We start from the raw sequence: 16,117 nt of genomic DNA on the forward strand, positions 1-16,117 counted from the left end.
AAGACATTAATTATTTGTAGAACCTAAGCAAATATTCATGAGAACTCCCACTATTGTTAATAGAAGATTTTGAGATAGAATCTTTTGGTTAAAGTTTTCCATTCAAACCAATTTTTTGTAGAGATGAGCAGGTTCGGTTCTCAGTGAACCGAACCATACCTGACTTCACCATTCAAGTCCGGATCCGAGTCAGGCTCGGGTTTTCCCGCCTGACTCGGAAACCAGAACAATGCAAAACATCATCATCCCGCTGTCGGATTCTCGCAGGGTTTGGATTCCATATAAGGAGCTGCGCGTCCCCGCCATTTTCAATCCAGCATTGGAGAGTGTAGAGAGAGGACGTGTCTCCGTTCTCAGTGTCCGTGTCTTGTGCTGTATTTGTCCAGTCACAGTGGTTGTGTCCTCTTGCTGCCATATGTCCGTTGCTGCTGTGTTGTGCTGCATCAGTTCAGTGGTGGTGTATTGTGCTGCATCAGTCCAGTGGTAGTGTCCTGTGCATCAGCCATCGGTCATTCCAGTGACCAGGCAGTCACAGTGGTATACTCTGCAGCCATATGTCCACTGTAGCTGTATGATATGCTGCCGTATAATAATAATAATAACAACAAGTCCCTCACAGTGTTGCTGTGTTGTCCTGCATCAGACCAGTGGTAGTGTCCTGTGCATCAGCCATCAGTCAGTCCAGTGACCAGGCAGTCACAGTGGTGGTGTCCTCTGCTGCCATATGTCCAGTGCTGCTGTATAATAAGTCCCTTACAGTGTTGCTATGTTGTGCTGCATCAGACCAGTGGTAGTGTCCTGTGCATCAGCCATCAGTCATTCCAGTGACCAGTCACAGTGGTATACTCTGCTGCCATATGTCCACTGCTGCCATATAATAATAATAACAACAAGTCCCTTACAGTGTTGCTGTGTTGTCCTGCATCAGACCAGTGGTAGTGTCTCCCACGAGGGAAAATAGTTGTCGGTATGCCGGGTGTCGGGATTCCGGCGCCGGTATACTGTGCGCCGGGATCCCGACATTCGGCATACAGAAGACCACCCGCTGTATGATATGCTGCCGTATAATAATAATAATAATAATAATAATAACAACAACAAGTCCCTCACAGTATTGCTGTGTTGTCCTGCATCAGACCAGTGGTAGTGTCCTGTGCATCAGCCATCAGTCATTCCTGTGCCGCATACTGGGCCTAGGCCCTCATTCCGAGTTGTTCGCTCGCTAGCTGCTTTTAGCAGCATTGCACACGCTAAGCCGCCGCCCTCTGGGAGTGTATCTTAGCATAGCAGAATTGCGAACGAAAAATTAGCAGAATTGCGATTACAAAATTCTTAGCAGTTTCTGAGTAGCTCGAGACTTACTCCTACATTGCGATCAGTTCAGTCAGTTTCGTTCCTGGTTTGACGTCACAAACACGCCCTACGTTCGGCCAGACACTCCCCCGTTTCTCCAGCCACTCCCGCGTTTTTCCCTGAAACGCCTGCGTTTTTCCGCACACTCCCAGAAAACGGTCAGTTTCCGCCCAGAAACACCCACTTCCTGTCAATCACTCACCGATCAGCAGAACGATGAAAAAACTTTGTTACGCCGTGAGTAAAATACCTAACTTTTGTGTAAAATAACTAAGCGCATGCGCTATGCGAACCTTGCGCATGCGCAGTAAGCGACTAATCGCAGTATAGCGAAAATCGGCAACGAACGAACAACTCGGAATGACCTCCCTAATTCACAAAAGTAAAGCTTTAGGACTACCTGGTGTGCACTGGCCCCTCCCCCTATGACCCTCCTCCAAGCCTCAGTTAGATTTTTGTGCCCGGCCGAGAAGGGTGCATTCTAGGAGGCTCTCCTGAGTTTCTTAGAAAAAGTTTAGTTTTAGGTTTTTTATTTTCTGTGAGACCTGCTGGCAACAGGCTCACTGCATCGAGGGACTAAGGGGAGAAGAAGCGAACCTGCCTGCTTGCAGCCAGCTTGGGCTTCTTGGCTACTGGACACCATTAGCTCCAGAGGGACCGAACACAGGCCCAGCCTCGGAGTCCGGTCCCAGAGCCGCGCCGCCGGCCCCCTTACAGAGCCAGAAGCAAGAAGAGGTCCGGAAAATCTGCGGCAGAAGACATCAGTCTTCACCAAGGTAGCGCACAGCACTGCAGCTGTGCGCCATTGCTTCTCAGGCACACTTAACACTCCGGTCACTGAGGGTGCAGGGCGCTGGGGGGGGGGCGCCCTGAGCAGCAATAAAAACACCTTGGCTGGCGAAAATACATCACATATAACCCCCAGGGCTATATGGATGTATTTTAACCCCTACCAGAATCCATAAAAATGCGGGAGAAAAGTCCGCGAAAAAGGGGCGGAGCCTACCTCCTCAGCACACTGGCGCCATTTTTCCTCACAGCTCCGTTGGAGGGAAGCTCCCTGGCTCTCCCCTGCAGTTACTACACTACAGAAAGGGTTAAAAAAGAGAGGGGGACACTAATTAGGCGCAGTATTAATAAAACAGCAGCTATAAGGGGAAAAACACTTCTATAAGGTTATCCCTGTATATATATAGCGCTGGCATACTCTCCCTCTGTCTCCCCAAAGGGCTAGTGGGGTCCTGTCCTCTATCAGGGCATTCCCTGTGTGTGTGCTGTGTGTCGGTACGATTGTGTCGACATGTATGAGGAGGAAAATGGTGTGGAGGCGGAGCAATTGCCTGTAATGGAGTTGTCACCCCCTAGGGAGTCGACACCTGAGTGGCTGAGCTTATGGAAGGAATTACGTGACAAAAATGATGACATGAGACAGCCGGCTACTCAGCTTGTGCCTGTCCAGGCGTCTCAAAAGCCATCAGGGGCTCTAAAACGCCCGTTACCTCAGATGGCAGATACAGACGCCGACACAGATACTGACTCCAGTGTCGACGATGAAGAGACGAATGTGACTTCCAGTAGGGCCACACGTTACATGATTGAGGCTATGAAAAATGTTTTACATATTTCTGATAATACAAGTACCACTAAAAAGGGTATTATGTTTGGTGAGAAAAAACTGCCTGTAGTTTTTCCTGCATCTGAGAAATTAAATGAAGTGTGTGATGAAGCGTGGGTTTCCCCCGATAAAAAACTAATAATTCCTAAAAGGTTATTAGCATCATACCCCTTCCCGCCAGAGGATAGGGCACGTTGGGAAACACCCCCTAGGGTGGATAAAGCGCTCACACGTTTGTCTAAACAGGTGGCACTACCGTCTCCTGATACGGCCGCCCTTAAGGAACCTGCTGATAGAAAGCAGGAGAATATCCTAAAATGTATATACACTCACACGGGTGTTATACTGCGACCAGCAATCGCCTCAGCCTGGATGTGCAGTGCTGGGGTGGCGTGGTCGGATTCCCTGACTGAATATTGATACCCTAGATAGGGACAGTATATTACTGACTATAGAGCATTTAAAAGATGCATTTCTATATATGCGTGATGCACAGAGGGATATTTGCCGACTGGCATCAAGAGTAAGTGCGCTGTCCATTTCTGCCAGAAGAGGGTTATGGACGAGGCAGTGGTCAGGTGATGCTGACTCCAAAAGGCATATGGAAGTATTGCCTTATAAAGGGGAGGAGTTATTTGGGGTAGGTATATCAGACCTGGTGGCCACGGCAACTGCTGGGAAATTCACATTTTTACCCCAGGTAGCCTCTCAACATAAGAAGACGCCGTATTATCAGGCGCAGTCCTTTCGGCCCCATAAGGGCAAGCGGGCAAAAGGCTCCTCATTTCTGCCCCGTGGCAGAGGGAGAGGAAAAAGGCTGCAGCAAACAGCCAGTTCCCAGGAACAGAAGCCCTCTCCCGTTTCTGCCAAGTCCTCAGCATGACGCTGGGGCTTCACTAGCGGACTCAGGCACGGTGGGGGCCCGTCTCAGGAATTTTAGCGTGCAGTGGGCTCACTCACAGGTGGACCCCTGGATCCTTCAGGTGGTATCTCAGGGGTACAAATTGGAATTCGAGACGTCTCCCCCTCGCCGTTTACTAAAGTCTGCTTTACCGACGTCTCCCTCCGACAGGGAGGCGGTATTGGAAGCCATTCACAAGCTGTATTCCCAGCAGGTGATAATCAGGGTACCCCTCCTGCAACAGGGAAAGGGGTATTATTCCACGCTGTTTGTGGTACCGAAGCCGGACGGCTCGGTGAGACCTATTTTAAATCTGAAATCCTTGAACACTTACATACAGAGGTTCAAATTCAAGATGGAGTCACTCAGAGCGGTGATTGCGAACCTGGAAGAAGGGGATTATATGGTGTCTTTGGACATCAGGGATGCTTACCTCCATGTCCCAATTTACCCTTCTCACCAAAGGTACCTCAGGTTTGTGGTACAGAACTGTCACTATCAGTTTCAGACGCTGCCGTTTGGTTTGTCCACGGCACCCCGGGTCTTTACCAAGGTAATGGCCGAAATGATGATACTCCTTCGAAGGAAGGGAGTTTTATTTATCCCTTACTTGGACGATCTCCTGATAAGGGCAAGATCCAGGGAACAGTTGGTAGTCGGGGTAGCACTATCTCAAGTAGTGTTGCGGCAGCACGGTTGGATTCTCAATATTCCAAAGTCGCAGCTGATCCCGACGACACGTCTTCTATTCCTAGGAATGATCCTGGACACAGTCCAGAAAAAGGTGTTTCTCCCGGAGGAGAAAGCCAGGGAGTTATCCGAACTAGTCAGAAACCTCCTAAAACCAGGCCAAGTGTCAGTGCATCTATGCACAAGGGGTCCTGGGAAAAATGGTGGCTTCCTACGAAGCAATTCCATTCGGCAGATTCCACGCAAGAACTTTCCAGTGGGACCTGCTAGACAAATGGTCCGGATCGCATCTTCAGATGCATCAGCGGATAACCCTGTCACCAAAGACAAGGGTGTCTCTCCTGTGGTGGTTGCAGAGTGCTCATCTTCTAGAGGGCCGCAGATTCGGCATTCAGGACTGGGTCCTGGTGACCACGGATGCCAGCCTGCAAGGCTGGGGAGCAGTCACACAGGGAAGGAATTTCCAGGGCTTGTGGTCAAGCCTGGAGACATCACTTCACATAAGTATCCTGGAGCTAAGGGCCATTTACAATGCTCTAAGCCTAGCAAGACCTCTGCTTCAAGGTCAGCCGGTGCTGATCCAGTCAGACAACATCACGGCAGTCGCCCATGTAAACAGACAGGGCGGCACAAGAAGAAGGAGGGCAATGGCAGAAGCTGCAAGGATTTTTCGCTGGGCGGAAAATCATGTGATAGCACTGTCAGCAGTGTTCATTCCGGGAGTGGGCAACTGGGAAGCAGACTTCCTCAGCAGGAACGACCTCCACCCGGGAGAGTGGGGACTTCACCCAGAAGTCTTCCACATGATTGTGAACCGTTGGGAAAAACCAAAGGTGGACATGATGGCGTCCCGCCTCAACAAAAAACTGGACAGGTATTGCGCCAGGTCAAGGGACCCTCAGGCAATAGCTGTGGACGCTCTGGTAACACTGGGTGTACCAGTCAGTGTATGTGTTCCCTCCTCTGCCTCTCATACCCAAGGTACTGAGAATTATAAGACGGAGAGGAGTAAGAACTATACTCGTGGCTCCGGATTGGCCAAGAAGGACTTGGTACCCGGAACTTCAAGAGATGCTCACAGAGGACCCGTGGCCTCTACCTCTAAGAAGGGACCTGCTCCAGCAAGGACCCTGTCTGTTCCAAGACTTACCGCGGCTGCGTTGACGGCATGGCGGTTGAACGCCGGATCCTGAAGGAAAAAGGCATTCCGGATGAAGTCATCCCTACCCTGATCAAAGCCAGGAAGGATGTAACCGCAAAACATTATCACCGCATTTGGCGTAAATATGTTGCGTGGTGCGAGGCCAGGAAGGCCCCTACAGAGGAATTTCAACTGGGTCGATTCCTGCATTTCCTGCAAACAGGAGTGTCTATGGGCCTAAAATTAGGATCCATTAAGGTTCAGATTTCGGCCCTGTCGATTTTCTTCCAAAAAGAACTGGCTTCAGTTCCTGAAGTTCAGACGTTTGTCAAGGGGGTGCTGCATATACAGCCTCCTTTTGTGCCTCCAGTGGCACCTTGGGATCTCAATGTAGTTTTGGGGTTCCTAAAATCACATTGGTTTGAACCGCTTAAATCTGTGGATTTGAAATATCTCACATGGAGAGTGGTCATGCTGTTGGCCTTGGCTTCGGCCAGGCGCGTGTCAGAAAGGGCGGTTTTATCTTATAAAAGCCTTACCTGATTTTTCATACGGACAGGGCAGAATTGAGGACTCGTCCTCAATTTCTCCCTAAGGTGGTTTCAGCGTTTCACTTGAACCAGCCTATTGTGGTACCTGCGGCTACTAGGGACTTGGAGGACTCCAAGTTGCTGGACGTTGTCAGGGCCCTGAAAATATATGTTTCCAGGACGGCTGGAGTCAGAAAATCTGACTCGCTGTTTATCCTGTATGCACCCAACAAGCTGGGTGCTCCTGCTTCTAAGCAGACTATTGCTCGTTGGATTTGTAGTACAATTCAGCTTGCACATTCTGTGGCAGGCCTGCCACAGCCAAAATCTGTAAATGCCCACTCCACAAGGAAGGTGGGCTCATCTTGGGCGGCTGCCCGAGAGGTCTCGGCTTTACAACTTTGCCGAGCAGCTACTTGGTCAGGGGCAAACACGTTTGCAAAATTCTACAAATTTGATACCCTGGCTGAGGAGGACCTGGAGTTCTCTCATTCGGTGCTGCAGAGTCATCCGCACTCTCCCGCCCGTTTGGGAGCTTTGGTATAATCCCCATGGTCCTTACGGAGTTCCCAGCATCCACTAGGACGTCAGAGAAAATAAGAATTTACTTACCGATAATTCTATTTCTCGTAGTCCGTAGTGGATGCTGGGCGCCCATCCCAAGTGCGGATTGTCTGTACATAGTTATTGTTAACTAAATCGGGTTATTGTTGTTGTGATCCATCTTTCCAGAGGCTCCTCTGTTATCATGCTGTTAACTGGGTTCAGATCACAGGTTGTACGGTGTGATTGGTGTGGCTGGTATGAGTCTTACCCGGGATTCATAAATCCTTCCTTATTGTGTACGCTCGTCCGGGCACAGTATCCTAACTGAGGCTTGGAGGAGGGTCATAGGGGGAGGGGCCAGTGCACACCAGGTAGTCCTAAAGCTTTACTTTTGTGCCCAGTCTCCTGCGGAGCCGCTATTCCCTATGGTCCTTACGGAGTTCCCAGCATCCACTACGGGCTACGAGAAATAGAATTATCGGTAAGTAAATTCTTATTTTTACCATTTAATTCCAGTGATTTGGACGTATAATTCCAGTGATTTTGCCATTTAATTCCAGTGATTTGGACGTATAATTCTTGTGATTTGGACGTATAATTCCAGTGATTTGGACGTATAATTCCAGTGATTTTGAAGTATAATTCCAGTGATTTGGACGTATAATTCCAGTGATTTTGCAGTATAATTCCAGTGATTTGGACGTATAATTCCAGTGATTTTGCAGTATAATTCCAGTGATTTTGCAGTATAATTCCAGTGATTTTGACATTTAATACCAGTGATGTGGACATATAATTCCAGTGATTTGGACGTATAATTCCAGTGATTTGGACATATAATTCCAGTGATTTGGACGTATAATTCCAGTGATTTTGCCATTTAATTCCTGTGATTTTGCCATTTAATTCCAGTGATTTTGCCATTTAATTTAAGTGATTTGAACGTATAATTCCAGTGATTTGGACGTATAATTCCAGTGGGAATTGTTTGTGTCGCTTGGCTTAGTCATACCGCTACCTCATTGCACCTCTTCTACATCTTTGCATGAGGTGCTGTTTGGGGCCTAGTTTTTGAAAAGTGCCATCCTGTCTGACACTGCAGTGCCACTCCTAAATGGGCCAGGTGGTTGTGCCGCTCACTTGTGTCACTTGGCTTAGTCATACAGCAGCCTCGGTGCAACTCTTTTTCTTCTTCTTTGCATCATGTGCTGTTTGGGGACTATTTTTTATATCTGCCCTCCTGTCTGACACTGCAGTGCCACTCCTAGATGGGCTAGGTGTTTGTGCCGCACACTTGTGTCGTTTAGCTTGTCATGCAGCCACCTCGGTGCAACCTTTTGGCCTAAAAACAATATTGTGAGGTGTTCAGAATAGACTGGAAATGAGTGGAAATGAATCTTATTGAGATTAGTAATACCGTAGGATCAAAATGACCCTCAAATTCTGTGATTTTAGCCGTTTTTATGTTTTTTCAAAAATCATCCAGATCCAAAACCAAAACACGAAAAAGGGTGGTTTTGGCAAAACCAAGCCAAAACACGAAAGTGGAATTAGAACCAAAACCAAAACACAAAGCATGAAAAGTGCCAGCCGCACATCTCTAATTTTTTGTAGAATTTGCCAAAAATTTCTATAAACATTGAAAACCTGCCCGGACGTCCCATTGTCACAGATGTTGATTCATTTGTGCCTTCTAGATCACCAGAATTTGTAGATTTTTATACAAAGAAACAATTTGATGAACTCGACTCTTAATTTAGAGATTCTGAATGTTCTACAGTTTATCAGTTACTTGAAATGGAAATAGTGATATACTGGTGATGTTACATTTGTATACCACAAAAGGCTAAAAATTATGAATGAGGTCATAAACTCATAATACATAAGATTATATGTATTGTAAAATGTACCGTTACATTTGTGGGGAATAAATGCACTTTTTACATTTGGTCCTAGGCAATACTGACTTTCTAGAAATGTGTCAAATATACTTTCTTGAAAACTACTGTAAATGCTATTTAGACTATTTTAGCTGTTATGTAAGGAGCAGTAAAAATAATATTCCCTTTGTCGTGGTTCACACGCCTATGTAGAAATTATTCAACAAAGCAGATGTATTATACACAGGGAAGAATTTATAAGGACTGTTTTACGGAACGCGTGTTCCCCCAACAAGACAATGATCTGGAATATACTAGAAAGCCAGAATAAGACTTTCTACTGAGCCACAAGACTAGAAAGCCAACATATAAATCTTACTGTAGTTCCATGCAATTTGGAATACGACCACATTATGTGATACATTAATTTATTTATTTTTGTTTGCAAAGTACACGTGTAGCTGCCTACATATAGGAATTAGAGCATCTATGGGTGATTCTGATTCGTACACATCTTAACACCCAATTTTCATGTATGCCACTTCTCAACGATATCTGAATGGGCACTAACGTAAGGCAACTGGGCAGCAGTGGGGCCTTCACTAGGGGGCATGTCAACAGAGCTATGTCCTATTCTGAATGGAGGGCATGGATTGTACATGCTTTTTTTTTGTCAGATGTTCTACACCAAGCATGGGGTAGGTGTAAGGTGGGGGCAGTGCTGTTGCATAGATGAGTGCCCAATGATATTACAGGTAGATGACCAAATTATCTGCAGGTTAGAATCAGTCCTCCATATTTTTCGTTTTATTACTCCGTTTAACTTAGCAGTTAAAAATAGTTATAAAATACTGGATCCACTGTTGTCGTCGTATGTACCTGCCAAGCCACAAACTATTTAATAAAAAAACCTAAATGATCGGATACCGGGAGAGTAAATGTCACTTAACTATATATAGTGATCCGGTGGATTTGATGTCTTCTCCAGAAGACAGCTCTGTCCTGTAACTGTTAAGCCCCGTACACATGGGGAGATGTGTGCTGAGCGATCTAGCACATAACGCTCAGCACACATCTCTCCCCTCCGCTCAGCACACAGCACGATGTGTGCTGATTGAGGGGGGGGGGGGCGCTCACTTCACACAGCAGTGAAGTGAGCTATCTACTAGATTTGGCATGTATGTATGCCAAATCTAGAGTCAGCGATAGCGATGCACGGAGCAACGCATCGCTATCGCTGTGGGGCATACACACGGGATCCGTTCTTAACTTCTAAAGGCCCCCATACACTACAGCGATATGTCTGAGGCTGAAGTCGGAGGCGATTTCCCTTGAACTCTCTCGGTAGCTTCCCGGGAGTGGTTCCATATGATTCCATACGATTTGGTACATTTTGCATGCAATATATCGTATGCGATCCCAGCCATGCCTGCGGGAACCGACATATCACGAGTGCAGTACTAACGATCTAGGGGAGCCGATCCGACCCTCACGGGAATGCGCATCGGATCGGAAACACATCCAAATTGCTCGATTTCACCTGATATATATGCCGAATGCCCGAAATTGGATGAAATCGGGCATTATCGTTCTAGTGTATATGGCCCTTAAGCAATCTAGTCAGATTGCTTAGAATTTAAGCACGGATCTCTCCGTGTCTACCCCCCTTTAACCCCATTCTTTTGTACATTTCTTAACTGACATGCACAATGTACTGTCCTATGTTTGTTCCCTTGTCTACCCTTGTTTGTCTTTGTCGAACCCTCTTGTTTCCCTCCTTAACTGATTACTTGATTAATGGATGGTTTGATTTAATTCACTGTGCAAGACAATAGGGGTCATTCCGAGTCGATCGTAGCTGTGCTAAATTTAGCACAGCTACGATCATTCACACTGACATTGCGGCGGGACGCCCAGCACAGGGCTAGTCCGCCCCGCATGTCAGTGCGCCCCCCCCCCCCCCCCCCGCAGAAGTGCAAAGGCATTGCACAGCGGCGATGCCTTTGCACTTCAAGAGTAGCTCCCGACCAGCGCAGCTTTAGCGTGCTGGCCGGGAGCTACTCGTCGCTCCCCGGTCTGCAGCGGCTACATGTGACGTCACGCAGCCGCTGCGGCCCCCTCCCCCAACGGTCCGGCCACGCCTGTGTGGCCGGACCGTTCCCCCTAGACGGCAGCCTCAGAGGCGATCGCTAGGCAACGATGGCTGCCATGCGCCGGCGCATGCGCAGTTCTGACCCGATCACTGCGCTGCGATTAACTGCAGTGAGCGATCAGGTCGGCATGACCCCCAATATGTTAACCTATCATTATGTCTAGCCCTGTGAAATTTCATCACACCATTGTTTGTATACTGCTTCTTACCTATGCTTTGATGTTGCTTTAATCAATAAAACATTTATTTTAAAAAAAAAAGCCTAAACTCTAAAAACTTAAATGAAAATATGTTGAATAGGACTTAAAGAAAATAAGTTGTTTATTTGTTGTTTTTTTATCCTTGCAGTTCATGTAAAGTATCCAGATTTTGCCACAGGGACAATAAAATGTCTAGACTCTGATAAGAAAAATGAAACATCTGTTCGCTTATGAATTGAAATACAGCCTTTGTATAATGTTGGAATGTGAATGTAGACTAAAATATAAAGGAAAGCTGAAAGACCATTCAAAATGAGAATATTAGAACATCTTTGAAAGATAAAGAATAAAGCAGAGAATCACAGTGTCCCATGACGTTTTAGTAAGCAACACCAGTGAAATCCCGATGGATTTAAAGTTAAAGCTATATAAGTAATGATACTGGATAAAAGCGTGGGGGGGACAGATTAATGACACAAAGAGAGACTAGAGGCTTATTATTCGCAATATGCTTCTCACCCCAAAGGACACAATGAAAGATGGGATTTTTCCTCTTTACTATAAGGCTTGCTACCTACCCTGATTGTTTTTTTGTGTTCTGGTTTTATTTTAATAAGAAATATCTATATTGTTATTTTTATCTTTATTTTAGTAATATTTACTGTATCTTCTTTATTGACCTTTATGAGATTTTACTCCATGTGTGTGGTCAATCATTTTTCAGATTGATTTAGAAATATACATTTTGTTTATGAAAAGATTGTTAGAACTTCTCTGAAGGTGATATGCATTGTTTAACAATAAAAAAAAATGATTTGTTGTAAAAATTGTATAAAAAGGTTACAACTGTATATATGGGATGCATTTATGTGACCGCCAGTCAGGAGACAGCCGGTCACAATACCGACGCCGGGATCACAGCATCTGAAAATCCAGACGGTTGGCATGGCGACCAACAGGGACTATTCCCACTCCTGGGTTTCCGCGACTCCCAAAGAGTGGGAATAGAACCTGTGGCGAGTGCAGCGAACCACCGAGCCCGCAAGGGGCTTTGTTGCGCTCAGCCCCCTGCCAGCCATCTAACAGCCGGGATCCCGGCATCAGTATAGTGACCGTCGGTCTGCTGACTGCCGGTCACACATACCCAACCCGTATATATACACATCTGTTAGGAACTTCAGCCTTAAAACACGTTCCTCTTATGAGAACATGTACTCTATTGGTCACTTTATACTGTATGTGAATAATAAAAGAGAATAAATTCAAATATTATACATTTTTTTTATTGTTGTTGACTGATACTTCCTATGGTTTAGGGGTATAAAAGTACAGAACGCCTAATGCCAGGCCATCCCCCTGATGAAGTCCCACGTGATGAAATGCGCAGTTTACACATGTGTGGATCCCAAGACCCTGACTCAAAACAAATGGTAAGTAGTTGCAACACACCCATACATATAATCTATCTATCTATCTATCTATCTATCTATCTATCTATCTATCTATCTATCTATCTATCTAATATATTGGGCCCAGGTACCTAACCAGAGAAATGAAAGATACTTTCAAAACAGTGGCCTTAATGGCATCATAGGTTGGCGCCACTGTGCGCCAGGTTTCCCAAGGATCCTCGCCTGCATCATGCAGCTGATCCATTCACTTGGGTGACTTGCTGGTGGAAGTTATTTAAGTAAAGAAAGTATGTGTGTATATATATATATATATTTCTCTGACGTCCTAGTGGATGCTGGGGACTCCGTAAGGACCATGGGGATATAGCGGCTCCGCAGGAGACAGGGCACAATAATAAAAGCTTTAGGATCAGGTGGTGTGCACTGGCTCCTCCCCCTATGACCCTCCTCCAAGCCTCAGTTAGATTTTTGTGCCCGGCCGAGAAGGGTGCAATCTAGGTGGCTCTCCTGAGCTGCTTAGAATAAAAGTTTAAGTTAGGTTTTTTTCTTTCAGTGAGACCTGCTGGCAACAGGCTCACTGCTACGAGGGACTTAGGGGAGAGAAGTAAACTCACCTGCGTGCAGGATGGATTTGCTTCTTAGGCTACTGGACACCATTAGCTCCAGAGGGAGTCGGAACACAGGTCTCACCCTGGGGTTCGTCCCGGAGCCGTGCCGCCGACCCCCCTTGCAGATGCCGAAGTTGAAGAGGTCCAGAAACAGGCGGCAGAAGACTTTCAGTCTTCATAAGGTAGCGCACAGCACTGCAGCTGTGCGCCATTGTTGTCAGCACACTTCACCAACAGTCACCAACTGTCACTGAGGGTGCAGGGCGCTGGGGGGGGGCGCCCTGGGCAGCAATGTATAATACCTTTTTATGGCTAAAATACATCACATATAGCCCTTGAGGCTATATGGATGTATTTAACCCCTGCCAGATCTCACAAACTCCGGGAGAAGAGCCCGCCGAAAAGGGGGCGGGGCCTATTCTCCTCAGCACACGGCGCCATTTTCCTGCTCAGCTCTGCTGTGAGGAAGGCTCCCAGGCTCTCCCCTGCACTGCACTACAGAAACAGGGTTAAAACAGAGAGGGGGGGCACTTATTTGGCGATATGATTACATATATAAAAATGCTATAAGGGAAAACACTTGTATAAGGGGTTGTCCCTGTATAATTATAGCGTTTTTGGTGTGTGCTGGCAAACTCTCCCTCTGTCTCCCCAAAGGGCTAGTGGGGTCCTGTCCTCTATCAGAGCATTCCCTGTGTGTGTGCTGTGTGTCGGTACGTGTGTGTCGACATGTAGGAGGACGATGTTGGTGAGGAGGCGGAGCAAATTGCCTGTATTGGTGATGTCACTCTCTAGGGAGTCGACACTGGAATGGATGGCTTATTTAGGAATTACGTGATAATGTCAACACGCTGCAAGGTCGGTTGACGACATGAGACGGCCGGCAAACAAATTAGTACCTGTCCAGGCGTCTCAGACACCGTCAGGGGCTTGTAAAAATGCCCATTTACCTCAGTCGGTTGACACAGACACAGACACGGACACTGACTCCAGTGTCGACGGTGAATAAACAAACGTATTTTCCTTTAGGGCCACACGTTTCATGTTAAGGGCAATGAAGGAGGTGTTACATATTTCTGATACTACAAGTACCACAAATAAGGGTATTATGTAGGGTGTGAATAAACTACTTGTAGTTTTTCCTGAATCAGATAAATTAAATGAAGTGTGTGATGATACGTGGGTTTCCTCCGATAGAAAATTATTGGCGGTATACCCTTTCCCGCCAGAAGTTAGGGCGAGTTGGGAAACACACCTTAGGGTGGATAAGGCGCTCACACGCTTATAAGAACAAGGGGCGTTACCGTCTCCAGATACGGCAGCCCTCAAGGAGCCAGCTGATAGGAAGCTGAAAAATATCCTAAAAGTATATACACACATACTGGTGTTATACTACGACCAGCAATCGCCTCAGCCTGGATGTGCAGCGCTGAGGGGGCTTGGTCGGATTTCCTGACTGAAAATATTGATACCCTTGACAGGGACAAGATTTTATTGACTATAGATGCATTTCTATATATGCGAGATGCGCAGAGGGATATTTGCATTCTGGCATCAAGACTAAATGTGATGTCCATATCTGCCAGACGAAGACACGACAGTGGTCAGGTGATGCAGATTCCAGACGGCACATGGAAGTATTGCCGTATAAAGGGGCGGTCCATCGGACCTGGTGGCCATGGCAACAGCTGAAAAATCCACCTTTTGTTACCCCAAGTCACATCTCAGCAGAAAAGGACACAGTCTTTTCAGTCTCAGTCCTTTCGTCCCCATAAGGGCAGGCGGGCAAAAGGGCCAGTCATATCTGCCCAGGGGTAGAGGAAAGGGAAGAAGACTGCAGCAGGCAGCCCATTCCCAGGAACAGAAAGCCTCCACAGCTTCTGCCAAGTCCGCAGCATGACGCTGGGGCAGTACAAGCGGACTCAGATGCGGTAGGGGGTCATCTCAAGAGTTTCAGCACGCAGGGGGCTCACTCACAAGTGGACTCCTGGATCCTACACGTAGTATCCCAGGTGTACATTGGAAATTCGAGACGTCTCCCCCTCACAAGTTCCTGAAGTCTGCTTTACCAACGTCTCCCTCCGACAGGGAGGCAGTATTGGGAACAATTCACAGGCTGTATTCCCAGCAGGTGATAATCAAAGTACCCCTTCTACAACAAGGGAAGGGGTATTATTCCACACTATATTGTGGTACTGAAGCCAGACGGCTCGGTGAGATCTGAAATATTTGAACACTTACATACAAGCGTTCAAATCAAGATGGAGTCACTCAGAGTAGTGATAGCGAACCAGGAAGAAGGGGACGATATGGTGTCACTGGATATCAGGGACGCTTACCTACATGTCCAAATTTGCCTTCTCACCAAGGGTACCTCAGGTTCGTGGTACAGAACTGTCACTATCAGTTCAGACGATGCCGTTTGGATTGTCCACGGCACCCCGGGTCTTTACCAAGGTAATGGCCGAAATGATGATTCTTCTTAAAAGAAATATGGACGCTTTCCTGATAAAGGCAAGGTCCAGAGAACAGTTGGAGGTCGGAGTAGCACTATCTTAAGTAGTTCTACGACAGCACGAGTGGATTCTAAATATTCCAAAATCGCAGTTTTTTCCGACGACACGTCTACTGTTCCTAGGGATGATTCTGGACACAGTCCAGAAAATGATGTTTTCTCCCGGAGAAGAAAGCCAGGGAGTTATCCGAGCTAGTCAGGAACCTCCTAAAACCAGGAAAAGTATCAGTGCATCATTGCACAAGGATCCTGTGAAAAATGGTGGTTTCTTACAAAGCGATCCCATTCGGTAGATTTCACGCAAGAACCTTTCCGTGGGATCTGCTGGAAAAATGGTCCGGATCGCATCTTCAGATGCATCAGCGGATAACCCTGTCTCCAAGGACAAGGGTGTTTCTTCTGCGGTGGCTGCAGAGTGCTCATCTATGAAAGGGCCGCAGATTCGGCATTCAGGACTGGGTCCTGGTGACCACGGATGCCAGCCTGAGTGGCTGGGGAGCAGTCACACAAGGAAAAAATTTCCAGAGAGTGTGATCAAGTCTGGAGACTTCTCTCCACATAAATATACTGGAGC

The 16,117-nt window shown here is 46.8% G+C and overlaps 1 protein-coding gene across 3 annotated transcripts in view; it reads left to right on the plus strand.

Moving 5' to 3' along the window:
- Positions 1-16,117, plus strand: part of LOC134945416 (ankyrin repeat and fibronectin type-III domain-containing protein 1-like) — a 1,003,308-nt gene that overhangs the window by 173,803 nt on the left and 813,388 nt on the right. For all 3 annotated transcript variants that reach the window (XM_063934677.1, XM_063934674.1, XM_063934676.1), the window contains one exon: positions 12,325-12,438. In XM_063934677.1, the coding sequence (XP_063790747.1) occupies positions 12,349-12,438 (90 nt within the window). In that variant the 5' untranslated portion in view covers positions 12,325-12,348. The remainder of the gene's footprint in view (positions 1-12,324; positions 12,439-16,117) is intronic.

This window comes from Pseudophryne corroboree, chromosome 7 (genome assembly GCF_028390025.1).
Source record: "Pseudophryne corroboree isolate aPseCor3 chromosome 7, aPseCor3.hap2, whole genome shotgun sequence".
Lineage (NCBI taxonomy): Eukaryota > Metazoa > Chordata > Amphibia > Anura > Myobatrachidae > Pseudophryne > Pseudophryne corroboree.